This window comes from Dendronephthya gigantea, unplaced genomic scaffold (assembly GCF_004324835.1).
Source record: "Dendronephthya gigantea isolate DGI-Jeju-01 unplaced genomic scaffold, DenGig_1.0 000004F, whole genome shotgun sequence".
NCBI classification, from domain to species: domain Eukaryota; kingdom Metazoa; phylum Cnidaria; class Anthozoa; order Malacalcyonacea; family Nephtheidae; genus Dendronephthya; species Dendronephthya gigantea.
The window spans coordinates 2,597,792-2,614,664 of NW_021163014.1; the positions used below are offsets into that span (position 1 = coordinate 2,597,792).

At 36.7% G+C, this 16,873-nt stretch overlaps 1 protein-coding gene across 1 annotated transcript; it reads left to right on the forward strand.

Moving 5' to 3' along the window:
• Window positions 1–11,970: 11,970 nt before the first annotated feature.
• On the forward strand, window positions 11,971–15,198 carry LOC114515691. The gene has a single exon (XM_028534989.1). The coding sequence runs from the start codon at window positions 11,980–11,982 to the stop codon at window positions 14,965–14,967; it is 2,988 nt and encodes a 995-aa protein (XP_028390790.1). The 5' UTR covers window positions 11,971–11,979; the 3' UTR covers window positions 14,968–15,198.
• Window positions 15,199–16,873: the final 1,675 nt, after the last annotated feature.

Here is a 16,873-nt window from a genome sequence, read left to right on the forward strand (position 1 = left end):
ATGCAGCAATCCCCTCGTTATTTCAAACGAAATACACAATTTCCTGAGCTAATCGCACCTAAACTTATATTATCAAATGACACAAACAAATTAGTCGTATTATATTTTACCTAGTATATTCAATACAAAAATAATCATAAATCTATTGTAAACATTTCCCGTTCAATTTTGCTGTATTATACCATGGCAGCTATTAAGTAATGGTTTAAAATCGATTCAAGTTTCAATCGATTCAAGTTTCAAACGATTAAAACAGTTCAAAATCTTCAGAGACAAAGAAAAAACCCGCCTCAAATGTTGTTTTATTCCTTAATTTTTTTTTATACTTTAATATAGTGTGTATTTTTAATATCAAAATTCAAATTACACTTTCAAAAACACTTTTTGACGTTAACGCAAAGGTGAAATAGCCTCTCAAAGGTTTATGCGTTTGTAAAAAAGCCGAAAATTATACAAAGCTGAAAATTAAACAAATAAAGGGCATAAAATGCTGAGAATTATACAAATACAGCTCATCCTTGCCGCAAAGCAAGTACGAAATAAACAAAGTATATATGCACGTACTTTTGAGAGCATTTATAAGCTTGCAGATTATGAATTATTCCTCTTACACGGCTTTGTCTTGACTGTGTCATCTTTTCTATCTATCATGCTTCATATATCTTGTTTCTTCTCGTTTTATTTTGCACAAAGTTTATGAAACGCTTTTAAAAAAAAGTTCACGAAATGACAGTTAAATTGCTGACGTCTCATTGAAATACAAACTTTCTGTCTTAGCTAATCGGAACGTTTGTTGATTACCAGTCCTGACTCGCGCATGCGCATAACTTGGTTGGTTAGGGGCGTTTCTCATCAATCTGATTGGCCAATTCTGTAGTTTCCATGGAGAAAAAAATTCTGCTCGTTTTGGGGTTTGGTCTGCTCGTTCTGGACAGTGGTTCTGGAGGTGTGCCTATGAGCCTTCGTTTTGAGCTTTCTGGATGACTTCAGTGAAGCTTTTGCAGTCGAATACAGTTCTTTGCAACGGGTGCTATTTGTGGCACTGATAACCATTGCTGATAACATGTTGTCGAGTAATTTTGCTGCGGAGATTTGTTTTCATAATATACTCGTTTGCGTAACGAATTGAGAAATGTAATGTCAAGTGTTCTGCGCGAAGGTAAATTTAACATTCACATTTCTGTTCATGTTTATATTTTTAATCTGCAATGATACTATAAGTAAATATAAACTATAAACTATAAACCGAACGATAACATAAGCTGTATATTTTACTTGGACTTTGAAGCTGCCTTTATTAGCATTTATTTGCATTCGCCCGCCGCCGGTCAAATGTCATAAAATTATATTAATATTTAGAATTGGGAGCCGTTCCTATTATCATTTGTTGTATTGTTTATTCATATTAGCTGAGCGTGAGCTTGTGTGATATATCTGTATTATTTAAAAGTGTGATAGATTTTGAATTATGAATATGACTATTTGTAAAATCATGTTATGTCTGTATGTTTATATGTCTGCTTCATAGAAATAATATCTAGACATGTTTAATAGTATTGTATTAATGCTTTTTATGTGGCCCGCGTGCTTCTGTTAAAAACTTATAAAGCAATTTTGCTTTGACCAAGCTCAATAAAATAAAGGTGTCCTCTTACATTTCACAAGGCAATAGACAGTATGTGCTGAAAATTTCTTCACAGGTCTGTGGGAAGGCGTAAATTTCTACAAATGACATATGACAGGGATTGATGTAAATGCGTTATACAGAGCAATTTTTATCCACAAAATGTCCCTTTTTAAACTTTCTACATTTTATGTGTGCCATAGGGATGTTAGCAGACTAGCCTGGCATTGATTGAAACAGTAATTTTTCCTGTAATATCTTTCGTATGAAAATACTTATATCGAATCAGTTAGTAAGCTGTAAAACATAACTAATTTCATCAATCTAGGGGGGGGGCGACGAAAATTCTTCTTACTCTGTAAACGTGGTATTGACCGAAAATTTTGACTCACGTAAAAAAAATCCTAGATCCACCCCTGCAATAGTACTACACTGGCCGTCAAAAAGAGCTGCTCAAAACAATTATTTGCATGAGGATGGTACTCGGGAAAGGAAAGAATTTTGGTAGGATATGAAACCGAGTGGCAGCTTACCATGGCCAGCAGAAAATTTTGCTTGACCACGGCAGGATTTGAACCCACGGCCTTCGGTATACTAGTCCGATGCTCTGCCAACTGAGCTACATGGCCAACACGGGCTTTTGATATTTTGAGACAATTAACACTTATTTACTGCGAACGAAGGAAACATTATATTTTGTGGACCCGAGACCTGTCGATATTTCACGAGGCGAAGCCGAGTGAAATGTCGATGGTCGAGGGTCCACAAAACATAATGTTTTCTGAGTTATCGGTAAATAAGTTTTCTATTATATACCACTTGTCAAAGAAAAACCAAACTACAAGGTAAACGACGAAGTATATATTCATAAAAGACCATTTTTTCAAATGGATAAAAGTTGTTATTTCCCATGAGATAATACGTTATCTCACTCTGCAGGGGGTCGCGCTGGCGACATCAAAATTTCGTCACTCTCGCGTGATTCCCTCTCGACCAATGAAACGCTAAGAAAACAAAACTTTGACAAGTGGTATATAATAACACTAGTTTCTTCGATATCAGGAGCTTATCAGCTCAATAGGTGGATTAATTATTTGCATGAGTCATCAAAACAAGTTAAAAGTCATCATCAAAAGTTAAAATGCTTTTGAATGAACGTAACTGTCCCTCTAAAAATATATACGAGTAAATATAGAATAGATTACATGCTAAGCTACATAAAATATTAATATTTTGTTGGCCCTCCTTTGGCCTTATAATTGATGACGGCCTTACACCGTCGTGGTACAGCCTCGTACCCAGGCGCTTTATTGGAAAACATAAAGGTTGCATTCAGCGTAATATAGAGATCTGTGGCTGAGATGTGCGAGCGCGCAGGGGTGCTTGGGGAGGACGCGACGGGAGAACGCGCGTGTGACAGAATTGGAAAATTAAACGAGACTTACCTGTAAGTTGAAGTTGGATTGAAATTCTGTCACATGGCTGGGAGGCGAGAGAGATCACATGCCCACCCTACCCACCCTAACATATTGGAATATATTGTTGGGACACAATTGACATTGGAATTGTAGATTCTGCGCATGCTCCGTGCTATCTCATGTGATCTCCCTCGCCTCCCAGCCATGTGACAGAATTTCAATCCAACACAACTTACAGGTAAGTCTCGTTTAATTTTCCAAATCTATCATTATTCCTAAATATTTAATTGACTGATCTTGTGTTAAATGTTCATTATTGATAAGTATATTTTGTAAATTGTTATTTATTGCGCGTTGCCTGGTATGAAATATCACAAAGCTAGATTATTTTACATTAAGAGAGAGCTTATTGCTACAAAGCCAAACAAAAACCTCATTAAGTTCACTATTAAGATTTGCTTGGAAATCTGCATTATTATCCCTGTAGAATAAATTTGCATCATCTGCAAAAAGATAAAAATCTAACTTCTTGGAACATGAACTAAAATCGTTTATATAAATAAGAAATAACAACGGGCCAAGAACTGAACCCTGAGGGACACCGCATGAAATATACAATTCATCAGAAGGAATATTATCTACACAAACAAATTGTTTCCTATTTGATAAATAAGAAATAAACCACTCATAAAGGAGTCCTCGGATACCGTAAACTTCAAGTTTTTTGAGTAAAATAGTATGGTCAACTGTATCAAAAGCTTTAGATAGATCTATGAATATACCACAGGTAAAATCTCGATTTTCCATCGCTGCCTGGATTTTATCAACAATACAGGTGAGGGCATAGCTTGTAGAATATGAAGCACGAAATCCAAATTGTTTAGCATATAAAATCTGCTTTTCGGTAATATAACTATACAGTCCTTTATACATTAGCTTCTCTAAGATTTTATTAAAGACTGACAGAAGAGAAATCGGCCGATAATTTGTTAATTGTGTAGATAAACCTTTTTTAAAAACTGGTATTACTTTGGCTATTTTCAATTTTTTAGGAACAATACCAGTAGAAAAAGAGGCATTAATTATGATCTCCAGTGGCCCAGATAATAAATTTTTGGCCAATTTCAAAATAGAAGTAGGAATACTAAATGGTCCTGAGGACTTAGAATTGTTTAGATTAGAAATTTCATTTTCAATCTCTCCAGCAGTAGTTGGTGAAAGGAAAAAACTGCCCCTAGAAGGTGAACTCATATATTCCATAGGGGGATTTATGCACATTTGGAATTTTTCTTGCTAAATTAGAGCCAATTGTTGAAAAAAACTTGTTAAAAGCGTTTGCAATGGATCTAGGTTCATTCAGTTCTAAACCGTCATCATTTATAATTGTAGGAGCATGATGATTTTGAGATTTAGTTCTAACCAGATCTTTGATACCTTTCCATGTATCACGAATATTGCCAGATTTAGAAGAGAAGTAATTGTTATAATAATTTCTTTTGCTTAACTTTAGCAGATGATTCAATTTATTTCTATAAGTTTTAAATTTTATATGATAATGTATAGATTTTGTCTTAAGATATTTTTTATAGATTCTATTCTTTTTTTGAATAGATGTTCTAATTGCTGATGTTATCCAAGGTTTTGTCCTAACATTAAGTTCTTTTTTACTTAGTTGTTTTATGGGTACATGAGTATCAATAATTTGTGAAATTGTATCGTGAAAAGAATCAAACATTTCATCAGGACAAAATTCTGGGTGCAATATTTCATTCCAATTTAAGATTTGAAGGTCATTTAATAAAGTTGTTTCATCAAGATTGGAATAATCTCTCTTGTAAAATTTTTTATTTGAGGTTACAGAAGAGTATTTTTCAATAATAAGGAAATTGGGAAGATGATCAGATAAATCATAAACCAAATTACCACTAATACTACAGGGTGTATCAAAAAAAAGGTAATCCAACTTCAACACGCTATTGTACGTGAACTACTCAGTCTATGAACGAATTTTTTTCACGTTCGGAAAGATCAGGCTTTTAACTATCGGATGACAAGTTTTTAATACCAAATGGCGAAAAAGTGAGCACATACGGGGCTGATAAAAAATGTTAGTCGCAATCGCATATTTTCACCTTTGAGCCTAATTAAGGCAGTGCATAACAAAAGAAAAAAACAATTAATCACAAACATGTCACAGCTTACACTGGTTTTATGCCGCATTCCTTAGAATGTTCTCCTGATGTGATTTATTCCTACTTAATATGCATATGCGGGTAGTTTATTCAAAAGCAAAATTCTTCAATTAAGTCCTAAAGAGAGTTAATTTTCAATGGTTTTAGTCCCAACTCTCAGAGGTGAAAATATGCGATTTTGACTAACACTTTTTATCAGCCTCCTATTTGCTCATTTTTTCACCATTTGGTATCAAAAACATGTCATTCGATAGTTAAAAGCTTAACCTTTCGGAATGTGAAAAAAAATCGTTAATAGAATGAATAGTTCACGTACAATAGAGCACCAAAGTTGGATTACCTTTTTTTTGATACACCCTGTATAATGATCCAATGAATTTAGAAATATATTATCAATAAGTGTAGCTGAATGTTCTGTAATTCTAGTTGGTTGTAAAATTTGTGGTTGAAATAAGAACGAACCAAGTGAATCTAGAAAATTTTGCGTTTCCTGATGAGCTTCAAATTTAAGAAGATCTAAATTGAAATCACCTAAAATAACACAATATTTGTTTTCGTGATGAATCCTTTCAACTACCTCATTCATGTAATTCATAAAGTGTTCAATATTAGAACTAGGATGACGGTAGATGACACCACATAACATATTTCGCTCATTATTATTAACTATTTCTACCCATAGTGATTCAAAATCTGCAGTAATTGATGAGAGATCAGATCTCATTTTAAATTTTAAATTATCTCTTAAAAAGAAACCTACTCCACCAGCATTAGATAGACTAGGTTGTGATATAAAGTTATATCCAGGTAAATTAATATTTGTAATAAATTCTTTATCAATATTAATTTTGGTTTCAGACATACCTATCATAGAAAAAGGAAAATGTAACTCAGATACTAAGTTAGCTAATGAATCAAAATTAGCTGACAAACTTCGAATATTACAATTAAGAATAGAGAAACTACTATGCACACATTCCTTAATATAATTACTAGCGTGAAAATCATGAGTACTATAATAATTAAAGTCACATTCAGATGGTAATTGTAAATCAGCATCAACATCAGCGAGGTGTTTCATATTACTAACAGGAGCTTCAAGTACTAGGCGAGGCAGTAATATGTATTCTTCAACTCTATCTCTATTTGTTGTGAATAGAGCAGGATATTCTGGACAATAGCAACATGTCATCACACAACATAATTCAATTTAAATATGTCACTTATCTTATTCAAGAAGCAATAAGGATTTGTGATCTCACTGAAGCCCTTGCAAGTCCTTTGAATCTTTAATATGAACACGAGGCTTGTTTCCATCTTTTCTTAGATATATATTACCCGACTGAGTCCAAATAAATTTGTAACCATGATCTTTCTTAAATTTCAGACAGTCGCTGAACAATTGTTTATTTCTCGGACTAAGGCTCTCAATAATGAAGATCTTATTTGATATATGATATCCAAAATCAGCAGCCGTGACATTTTTCAGGTTCTTCTTAGCATGGTAAAATTTTTCCTTCATATCACGTCTTACAAATTTAACAATAATATTCTGGTTGCTCTCAGATCTTCCACTTGTAACCCTTTTTGGCAAACGATGGCTAACTGATATATCTGAAGGTGCTATAACAACGCCGATAGTCTCTGCCACTTTAATAACCAAATTATTTGTATTTTCCTGATCATCATTAACAGGAAGTCCACAAATTTCTACGCAATCTCTGCGAAGATATTGCTCTAGGTCATCAACAGTTGCTTTCAACATTTTAACTTCATTTTTTGATTCTAAGAGTTCAGCTCGAAGACTTTTATTCTCAGCGAGTAGTTTTTTCTTTTCTTCCTCGTTAACTTTCAGAAGTTTTATAATTTCATCATATTTATTACTTGTAAACTGAGTGGCTTTCGTTAATTCTTCCAATTGTTTAGTGAAAGGTTGCAAGCTTTTCGCGAGCTTTTCTTAAAACATAGACTCGATTTAATCGTATGTTACAGGCATATTTCATAAACTGAACATACAACATTTATTACAACACAAAATAACACGTATAAGAAGAGGAAATTGGACGTTTACTTGACTTTTGTTGATAATTTTAGTGGACTCAAGATTTTTGTCGCCATGGAGTGTACCTGAGAGTGTTAAAGGAGATACGAAACCCAACGGGTCGTTAATGTATCTCGTCCCTTATTCCACGCCAGTCCAAGTATGCTACTGTCTCCCATTTCTGGGGTCCCTAATTGCTGTTTCGCGTAGGTAGGATCACCATCTTGAACCTGGGTCGTTTCCAATTCTCGCTCATTCGAGTGCCATTTGTGAAGTTTAAACCCAGCATCCTCGAGGATACTTGTTGCTTTCTCTTTAACTTCTGCAGTCTTTGATACGGTTGTTGACCCTGATATTAGATCGTCCACGTACAACTCCTCACGAAGCTTTCATACTACTTCAGGCTCTCTTTCTATATGAATAAGAGTTCTCCCTTGTTCACTTTGGTGACTTCTACTGACATAGAAAATTTGCCCGATCCTCCCTTGATCTCATCTGCATATGCAGGAGGTCAACCTTTTGGTTTGTCAGGATCTGCAGCCACAAGTTCACAAGGGCAAAGGTATTATAATATGGATGAAAACAATTTTGTTTCTTTGAATGACTAAAAGCTGGATATGAGTTGTGACATATTTTTTGATATTTATTATTTGTTTTAAACTTTGTTAAAGTTGACTATTAACATGATAACGTAATTATGTTATTTATAAAGTTTTACTATAGCCTAGGGAAGCATCACATATTGTTGTTGTCCACATCATGTGGACACTTCTCTGGAGAAAATCCATATTTGACACTTTCTCCTTAATGATGATGTAACTGTTTCATACACCATTTGCGTGTGCAGCATAATTATGCAATAATGGCCTTGTTGATTGTTGAGTTGTTGTTTGGCATTGTTTGTACAATTATAACAAAATGCAAATGTTATAATATTTTATATCTTACTTATAAAATATCAAATTACTACTTTGTAACAAAAAACATTAACAGACACCATTAACATTGTCTCAGTTTTCATACTGTACATATCCATTTTCTCAAGTGATCAACCACACTATGTTAAGTGATCTGGAAGGCAGGTATAGATATAGGATGTCAACACTTTGCGAATAGTGTCACCTTCATTAGTGTTGGTAGAAAATATTGGGTCAGGTAAGTTCCTATGTTCTTCCTCATTTGCTTGCATTAAATCATATTGTGTTTGTACCTGATCTGGGTCAACATATGTGTTGTGCTTCTCACAAAAATTACGCAGTGTAAAACATGCATAAACGACAGTGGGTATTATGTTCAGTGATAAGTCCATTGTCCTTGTTAGGATTGACCAACGTGCCTTCAGACGCCCAAAGGCGCACTCAACTGGGTTTCTTGCTGATCTTAGCATTTGGTTAAAAACAACCTGTTCATTGCTTTTGCAGCTTTCATACTCTTTCATGCAAAAAGGTGTTAAAGGATATGCAGGGTCCCCTATGAGGTAGTTTGGTACAAGGTTGCAGCCAGGAACTACTGATTGAAAGGTTCTTGGGAGTTTGTTACCTTGCAGCCTATGATTAACAGAGGAATTAGCAAACACCTTGGCGTCGTGCACACTTCCGGGCCATACACATTCTATGTCCATGAATTGCCCTCTGTAATCGCAAATGGCTTGTACATTTAATGAATAAAATTGCTTATAACAAAAATAATCTTGCGAGTTTTTGTGTGGCTTTTTAATGGGTATATGTGTCCCATCTATGCAGCCCATGGCTTGAATCATTCCAAATTTGGCTTCGAATTCGGATACTTTTTTTCTCATTTCGTCACAATTGCGAGGCATGTAAATGTATTTCGGTCCAAGGTTTTCAGAAATTGCCTTGCATACTTCTCCGATGACAACAGAAGCTGTATTTATTGAAATGCCGAAAGTATTGGCCGTCATTGGAAGGGAACCAGTATCTTTGAGATAATATAAAGTCACTGCCAGTTTTTTCTCAGTGGACAATGCACGATAATTTGGCGATAAAGGATTTGGTGAAATAAACGGACGAAGCACTTCTGCCAATTCCATGAACCCTTCTCTAGGAAGTCGAAAATTTTTTTTCACGCTTCCTCCGGAGCGGTTCCACCTATCATATTCTGCCACCATTCTTCCGTCCTTCCAGCCTGAACCCAGAATCTTCTCTTCTTTCTGAACAATCTTCTTTGCCTTACATATTTTAACTTACGATAAATAAGAGAACGCCTTCTCGTAAAAAAAGCCATAATTGCATCGTTCCGATACTTGACATGTATTTTCCAAGTCAAAAGAACCATTTGCATTTGAAAAATTAGTGAAAAAATTCCACCTAATGCAGCTGCGATAGCCGGTAAAAACATGATTGTGTTTTTGAAACATCAACAACACATTTTAAATATTCCCGCGAAATAGAACACAATTACGCGCGGAAATTAATTACACTATTTCCGCCGGGCGAGCCCGCCTCATATGAATGCGAAAACAGTTTGGCCCGGCAAAAGCGGGCTACCCGGCTAAAGCGGGCTTGCCCGGCTCATATGAACAGGCCCTTATTAAGTCAATCTCCATCATATAAGAGCTCTTATGTGGACATCAGTAACTAATTCACGCGTTGGACGGTTTACTAGTACAGACCGCACAGAAATTTCTTGGCAAAAATGTATATAAAGCATTATAGAAAATAGCCGAGTGCTATACTTTTTTTAATAAACCGGCAATACAGTAATAATTAATATGGCGGAAATAATTAAAAACTGTTGTCAGCAAATGTTGTCAACAAATGTCGTCATTAAACTTAGTAAAACGGAGTGTCAAAGTACACAGGTCATTTAATAACTTCTTGCGTTTTAACAAGAGAAGAACAAATCTCAAGTAAGTACAATTTGACAAATAGCTTTCAACCTAATTTTTCTTTGTAGTTTACTCAATTTAAATTGCTGCTAAGAATGTGTGATGAATACCACTACGAGTTTTCAGTGCATGTATAAGCGTTTACAGTGTGTGAACTAATGTTTAGTGAATGTTTAGAAACTGACTGAAGGACCTTCTGTTCTTAACTGCAACATTGCTTATCAACCTTTTATCAAAAATTTGTCTTGCAAAATGTTTATAAATCTGAAGTTTTCTAATAAATAATATTAGACCTACCGGGATGTCCTATTTTGCTTGTATAATGAGGCAACATTTCACCTTTGAACGCCTGCGCCTTGTTCATTAATAGATTCCGTGATTGCGAAACTTTGTATATTCAAGTCAGTACATATATACTGTGAAACTGTAACTAAAGTTGTTTAGATCATTGTGTTAACTCATGAAATTTATATTTTGCGTTTTTTTACGTTGTAAAATGTTTTATGAGTCGTTACACCAAGGTGTTAGTACATGAATGCACCTGCTGGTGGCAAAAGTTTGTTTGTTTTCAGCCTAACGATTAAAAAAACAGTTTCGATATGAAGACAATCATCAAGCGACCTAGTCAAAACCTATTCTTGCATAGTTATGTCGGTTAGGAACACGAAGATTATCAGTTAAAAAAGTTGTCCAAAACTGCTGGCTGAGTACCTTCAACAACAAAACGCACACTAACATAAAGATTGCATCACCGTAAATGTAAACATGTATCTTGAAAATTAAATTCACACAACGTCGAACAACTATATATACTGTAAATCATTATTAGGAAATTACTACTATATATTGTATTCATTTCTAGAATATTATACAACGTATAATTATTGTATAATATAGAAATCAAATGGTAAAGTTCTGTTCAACAATCAATGGGACTTAATTGACACTTTATATCGCACTTTTGTAAACAAAAGCAAAATAATTATTTTAATTGCCTGTTCTACAAGATGTAATCGTGAGACTTGATCAATGACATCGCCTGAATAGGACAGAAATGTGCGAAAAGTAAATAAATATATTTGTTTGTTGAGAATATCAGTTATCTTGGGCATCACAATCATGTATCACGTAATATATTTCCGTAAGGGGATTTTTTACGTAAGGGACTTACTTTAAGGCGCGCTTTTTGCACGCAAGTACACGCACAAAAAAGCTTAAAACCTTCTAAGTTGTTGTATAATTAATTTCATGCCAGAAAAACATCAAATCCAACGCTCAAATGCAAAAGAGTCCAACCCTATGCATCTATTCAATTCTCGATTTCATAAATGTCGTTTAAATCGTTTTAAACTTTTACGTACGTGCAAAAACGCAACAGTGGAAAGCAATCCTAAGTCACGGGCGTAGGAACTGGAGGCGCATAGGGGGCACGTGCCCCCTCAAAATTTTTCAAGAGACCAAAGGTGCCCTTTCTGTGACGAAAAATGCCTTTTTGGAGAAGCTAATGCGACTGCTGTAAATACTATTTTAAAACGGAAGCCCTGGCTTTTTGTTTCCTATGTACGTATGCTCACTTTCACGTGACCAAATATTTTTGTACAGCATAAATATACACCGCTCGTGTTCTTGGAGCTTTGGCAATCAAACCGTCCCTATACATATTTTTAGATGCCCTTTTTATTTACCAAAAGTGCCCCGGGAAGCTGGCGGTCCCCACAATCTCTGGATGCTTCGAAGCTACGCCCCTGGTCCTAGCACTTGTTGCATAAATATATTCGCATATGCTTAAAGCTTTCGTTGATCGATACAAAAAAAATTCAAATATTCAAAATTCTTGTTAACAGGATTTTTGTGGAATGAACAAAAGTGTCGTGCTCATATTGCTCGTTGCCGTAGTCAACGCAGCACATTACAAGCATGGTCATGCTCATCACAAAATTGACGACGATAATCGAAAGCTTCGCGACGGCGCCAATCCTGATGAAGACGATTACCGCAACTTTTGCTCCAGGATCTCATCGTTTCAACCTCAGAAAGCACAGTCAGAACTGACTGAAGTTCTTCAAAGACTTCAAGATGACGGCCTCCTTCCAACGTCGAATCCTAACAAGAAAGCCGAAGAAATTTGTGAGCACCCTGGGAATTATTCCAGCCGCGTATGCTCGTACTTTCGCAAATACGAAATGATCAACAGCATTCTTCTTGATTACAATATGGTAACAACCGAGTCTGATGTCAGACCGTTCTACCTACGTATGTGGTGTAAGCATCCAGAGTGTCTAGAGTTCAAAGCACGAAACTGTAAGATCGTGTCTCACCGAAACGAGGGTCTTCCTGGCTACGTTGGTTGCACTGGTTTGCATGTAGCAGCCCTTGACCCCAAGACGAGCATCCAACTGAGAGAAGAAGTCACAAAAATTTGCAAGGTCGACAAATACGCTGGTCCATTTTGCCTGTCCGATAAAATGATTGGAATTGTTGATCGATGTTCAAGAAAAGACGAAATGAAGAGCTTTCTTGATGCAGACCAATTTAACAACGCCATTTTGCTGAACTACGCAGCGTTGAAATCAGTCGATCCTGAGAACTTCGCTGAAGTTCAACCATCGAACCAGAAAGAGCAGGAACTTTACTCTGGCAACCTTCAGGTAATATTTGATCTTTTCAACCAAGCAAAATATGCTGAGCTTGCAAAGTACATGGAATTACTGCCAGGCTCGATAGATATCGTTCCCTCGTGCACCAGCATGGCGACGGCCGGTTTTGACGAATCGAAACAGCGCGAATGTATTCTGGGAAGAACAATCGATCAAGTTAAGCAATTTTTGCAGTTATTACCGGAAAATAAACCCAGTCTGGGCGGTGAAGAGAGGAAAATTTTGAACACCAAAATTGATTACAAGGAGTATCTCAAACAAGGACAAATAGAAAGGATTCTCGATGTTGTCCAAAATCAAGAACTTACAATTTTTACCATCACCGACAACCTGAAAAAGCAGTTCGACAAAAGTGTGGGAGAAAGGTTTCAAGAAATGAAAACATACTTCAGTCAAGTAGAAGGGTTCAACAAAGAGATTGCGAAGGCCGATATTGGATATATTAGTGGAACTCTGAATACTTACGAAACCTCGATAGAGAATCTAGCCCGTGAAGTAGCAACTGGGCTTAGTGACTTACTCCTATATGCCATCGGGACATCGTCCGCAGACCTCATTCAGAAAACTGCTGTACTTGCAATGCAGATCGCAGACGCTTGTAACCCTTTAAAGACCTTGTTTGGCGGAGGTGCAGCTACAGATGTTCTCGGTGCAGCGGACGAGTTAGCACTAGCTATTGCAAATGTTGCAAAGTCAGCAAAACTGCAATCGTCATTCGGAGAGCTGATTGACAAAACTGAGAAAATTATGAATAAATTTGATGACAACAGCGAGTTCTTGAGAACGGTTAAGGAATTGTTGAAAAAAATTGATGCTGAAGAAACCTCGGATTCGTCTTTCGAGGACAATAAGATCACATTTATAGAGAAATACAACGCGTACACGCCCGGTGTAACGAAACCAGAACTCACTGAAATGACGGCCACATGGGAAACTGTTTTGGATGAGGCCTGTAACGTTATAGATGGTGCTGAAACAACCGGAGCAGCCGCCATAAAGGCGATAGTCGATGGGTTGGGGCTCTGCTGGAAAGTTAAGATTAAAGCCCAGAAAATGATTGAAACATATTGCGAAATTTACGACTTTCAATTTGATCTGATGGACGCATTGGCTGCTTATGTGCGATCAGCCACCGCCGTAAATGCTGCTAGTGATATGAACGAAAATTATGCACAAGTTGCTCAGTCCAATCCAGATGATATTCTGTACTTCTTGCAACAACTAGCGGGATTATCTTTCATTATGAACAAGATTCAAATGATGCAGACGGTGGAAGCCTACTGCGACGTTTTGGAATACAAGGAAGGAGCAGTGCGGCCCAGTGTATGTAGAGGACTGGACACTGATGTAAAAGGTCTTATAGCTCATGTTGAGAAAGAGTGTTCAAGCAAAACACTGCAATACAGGAACGTACCTATGACGCCAGCGAAAAGTGGGGACAAAGCGTTTTTGAATATTACAGAACTGTTTGCTGGAAGGCCCGTGACATTCCAAATACCCGATGGGCAGTGGTTGGTGGACAATGAATGGATTAATGAAGACGAAAAGAGTGCGGCAATTTACCTTCGGAAATTTGAGGTTTTCTTGCCAACAGAGAGCCAGACGTCACGAGATATACAAGTTGTAACAAAAATTACCGGTGGAAACTACTTGACTGATGATAAAACCGAATACCTGATCACTCCTCCTAGACCTTTAGTTTTCGACTATGCCGAGGGTCGCGACACAGTATGTCGTCAGGAAAGTATTCGCAATCCGTACACGTTGTGTGCCACTGATGCCCCAGCAGAGATATGTCCACATTCTCCAGAAACAGACTGTGTCGAGGTCCCGACAACTGTTCTCTACGGCTCAATTTTTGCACAATTGAGCGTTCGCCTTCGTGGTTATCCTTCCAGTCTACCAATTCCAGACCCAGCGACCCAAGCCTCGGTGAAAGTAGGCGTCCAACTTTGCAAGATGAGTGATTTGGTTAAAGATGCAACGGTATCACATACGAAAAAACCTGGTGTGGCGAAGAAACATTGGTCGAAGAAGTTGCGAAAAGACTCCAGTAGCAGACGGTGTTGTGGGGATGGACAGTACTGGAATGAGAAGGAGGGCTCGTGTCAATCGTGTCCGAATGGATCTGTTCGACGACTTCATGGTTACTTCTGTGACAATAACCACAAAACACTAAGTTCTTAAACTTACTTAAGCTTCATTATTTATTTGGGGAATATAGACTTTTTGGGGGAACTTGATTTACAACAACATCAAAATAAATTGTATTTGGCATTGGCAGAGGAGTGACTTTGGAAATAGTAAAGTTCTCTTGTAAGTTGTAAATATTCATTAATATCCATACAATAATTATTTGCTTAAACTTTGATTTGTGCGTTACAAGTAGCGATGAATGAAACTCAACAGGCAATGACGCAGTCTTAGGAATAAAAGGTGCAGGTATAGTGTGGTTTATTAGATCCCCTTAAAATCGTTGCCGGTTGCCATACGTATTTTTAAAAAACATCTTCTTCACCTCTTGTTCATGCACTAATTAAAACATAAGTTCAGCCATTAAATAATTTAAGTTTAAAAGGAATTCTATACGAATGAATTTTAAATGCTGGTAAAAGGCAAGAGCTAGGGCAAGCTTCCGTCCCGGTGTTTCTGACATAAATATTGCTGTTCAACAGGATTTTCAGGACACTCAACCTAATTTTACCGCTTTTTGTAGCTCTCCCTAACCTAAACAGATCCTATATACATGGTATCCAATACAAATTTCACAACGGCTTTGCTAGTTTCCAGTTTTCACTCGTCTTAAACGCAACTTTGAAAAACGTTCAATATTTATTGCATAATGGCGGACAACTTTAATTTTATATTTGCATTCCCGGGCGGAATGACACCGCAGAAATTGGTGTTTAAGACGTTTCAACCCGAAAATCTAATCGCTGGTTCACAATTGTGCATTTCTGTATCGCCCTATCAAAGAGAAACCTTTTGAATATCTTAAAAAAGTTCAATTTTTCTTCTGAATACGCATTCTGCAATCTTTTGACAGCTCATCATACACATCTGACCGCTGTGAAATGGCCATTTTGAGGCTTAAAGTATACACAAGGTTATTAATTCAGACGATTCGTTTTTACCGTGAGCAAGCTTCAAATCTTTTGTGCAAGACATATTTTCTTGAATATTTATAAATCTTTTTCCTCACCAAGTTTGAAGTCTAAGTATCGAGAATTGCGGCTAAGCCTATACCAATTTCCGCGGTGTCGGGCGGAATCAGGAAGTAGTACCGTCGCGCCGGCTCTGGGATCATAATCTTTTTTTAACTTCTCTATCGATCGAGCATCTCTAGCAAAAACCATTACTGGAAAAAAAGGGGGTTTACCGAACTCATTTGCGATTTAGAGAACCCAATTAAAATTTATTTAGTGGCCATTTTGAAACATTTTTGTTGCTATAACAACGGCAAACAGGCACGCGTTTTAAATAGGTTTTGGCCTGGATAACCTGCTTGACAGATATATGCAATTTTTGTCTTCTAGCCAAACATTTAATCGCTTAGTTTATGTCCTCCTACGTATGAATGATAATCAGGAATGGACGAATCAAAGAATAATCAGATATATAATTAGACAGTAGGTTGTTAATATAGAATCTTCAGCTCAGCACGTAATTTAGGGAAGAACAAAACAAAGATGATTAGGCAAAGTTTTGCGGGGCCACTGGCAATTAGATTTAAACAAAAGACTGCAACCAGTGCACGTTCACCCACAGACGCAAGGCAAAATCTAAAGTTATGGCGATGATGATTTCCTTTCCACCGTGCTAAGTGGAAGTTAGGCAAATACTGCTCTTTGTACTTGCACCTGTTATATATTTCTATATAGTTCAGCACATGCCAATGGGCTTCGCGTTTCGTGCCAAAATTTGACCAGTCTGATGGCAATCTGGTATCGTGTGAACTACCATCACAACTGGTCAAATTTTGAGAGGCAGTGAAGATTTTTAATATCCTAGACCTGAAATACACCAAATCTATCAAATTTATAAGCATTGCACGCTTGCTTCATAACGGCAAAATAAAGTATGATAATAATGA